General features: G+C 41.7%; 1 protein-coding gene across 1 annotated transcript in view; it reads right to left on the bottom strand.

The window, feature by feature from the left end:
- LOC122060615 (factor of DNA methylation 1-like) overlaps positions 1-254 on the bottom strand; it is a 21,314-nt gene extending 21,060 nt beyond the window's left edge. The window contains exon 1 of the mRNA XM_042623745.1: positions 128-254. Within this exon, the coding sequence (XP_042479679.1) occupies positions 128-254 (127 nt within the window). The remainder of the gene's footprint in view (positions 1-127) is intronic.
- Positions 255-2,088: the final 1,834 nt, after the last annotated feature.

The following is a 2,088-nucleotide window of genomic DNA, read 5'->3' as shown; positions in this document are numbered from 1 at the left end:
ATCCTTGCCCAACCCCACCTCATGCCCTTACCACTTCTACCTCCATCACCGAGCCCACCTATTTTTCCTAAGCAAGGAAATCTCCAGTCTATAGAGAGGAGTTTAGTGCGTTGTTGCGGAATCATACCTGGTCTCTTCTTCCTCGCACCTTTGGCATGAACTTGGCTAGTAGCAAATGGGTGTACAGAATCAAATGGAAGGCAAATGGTTCTCTTGAGCGCTACAAAGCACGTTTGGCTACCAAGGGTTTTCATCAGCAATCGGGTATTGATTTCACAGAGGCATTCAGTCCCATTGTCAATCCCACCACTGTGCGGTCCATCTTACCAATTGCCATATTCCAAAATTGATCAGTCCGACAACTGGATGTGCACAACACCTTTCTCCAATGCATTCTATCTGAGGAGGCATTTATGGTTCAACCCCCTAGTTTTGAAGATCTTGCCCATCCTAGCCATGTCTGTCGCACTATGGTCTTAAGAAAGCCCCACGGGCTTGGTTTCAAAGTTATCTTTATTGCTTCACAGACGGATCCTTCCCTTTTTATTCATAAGATGGGTACACTAACAACCTATACATTGGTCTATGTTGATGGTATTTTAGTCACAGGGAGCAGTGCATCTTTCATTTCTCAATTATTGGGCTAACTTGCAGATGAATTTTCTTTCAAGGACATGGGATTTCTACATTTTTTTTCCTTGGTATTGAAGCTCTGCCTCACTCCAAGGGGGTGGTTCTTTGTTAATCCTGCTATATCAATGATCTTCTTGTGTGTGCTGCCATAATTGATTGTAAAATGATTCAGACGCCAATTCCAACATCACATAAACCCTCTGATTCAGGGGGTGTTCTGATGGTTGATCCAACCAAATATTGGTCCATTGTGGGCACACTCTAGTATGTCACATTAACTTGCCCTGACGTGTCTTTTGCTGTGAATAAGGCTTGTCAATCCATGCATTCTCTTTCTGAGGAGGGATGGACTTTTGTTAAGTGCATCCTCCGCTATCTCAAACTCACTCACACTCTTAGTTGCGCCTTGAAAGGTCCTCTAATGTGACTCTTTCAAGCATACTCTGATGCTGATTGGGTGGGCAGCAGTGCTGACAAGCGCTCAACTGGTGGTTATGCAATTTTCCTATTACAGAACTTGATCTCATAGAACTCTAGGAAGCAAAAGAGTGTGGCACGGTCTTCCACTAAGGCTGAATATAAATCCTTGGCTGATGCATCTACTGAGCTTATTATTTGGTTTGAGGCCTGGTTCAAGGAACTCGATTCTCCATTACGTGGCCTACCGGTTCTTTGGTGTGACAATATAGGGGCCACATACCTCTCCGCGAACCCTATCTTTCATGCTCATGTTAAATATGTGGAGATTGATTTTCACTTTATTCGTGAACGGATCACCAACTGCCTACTCTCTGTTCAGTTTATTTCAACTCATGATCAGCTAGTAGGCATACTCACAAAGGGGCTGCCTACAGCTCATTTCCAGTTTATGTGCGACTAGTTGAAGATCTGTGAACCCAACCCTCCAACTTGAGGGGGTGCATTAGGAAATTTTGAATCCTCCCATCTGGGCAACTAAATATTCCTCTTTTTCTCAATGAAAAGCCTATATTTTATGTGTTCTATTCTTAGCCAAATATCTCAGCTGATTAAGGTTTCATTCTCTTGTACCCTCTTGTATAAATACTCCTATTATCAATGAAATACACAAGACATTAACATTGAAAAACTTGTGTTAGCAATAGCGATAAAGTAAGTTTTAATTCAGGCACTGTCCACCTCTCGTTAATTAAGTTTATATGGCCTATCCACACAAGGCCTCGAAAAATGTAGAGTGATGAGATGACTTTTTTTTTTCTTTGGTAGGAGAGTGATGAGATGATTTTGAACATATTCAATAGCATACATTAGATCCAAAAATCCATCTGAGATTATTATCAAATAGCTGACCTGGATGTCTTTTTAGAAGCTATTTGGACAGACATTGACTACATGAATGGGTACAGAGATTTCACCCTTGAACCTGAACTTATCACCTGGAGAAATTGAAGCATTAATTCCATGAGGTGCTTCAGC

This window comes from Macadamia integrifolia, chromosome 14, assembly GCF_013358625.1.
Source record: "Macadamia integrifolia cultivar HAES 741 chromosome 14, SCU_Mint_v3, whole genome shotgun sequence".
In the NCBI taxonomy this organism is placed as follows: domain Eukaryota; kingdom Viridiplantae; phylum Streptophyta; class Magnoliopsida; order Proteales; family Proteaceae; genus Macadamia; species Macadamia integrifolia.
Note: the sequence above shows the minus strand (reverse complement) of the source record. Positions and strands in the feature narration are given on the sequence as shown.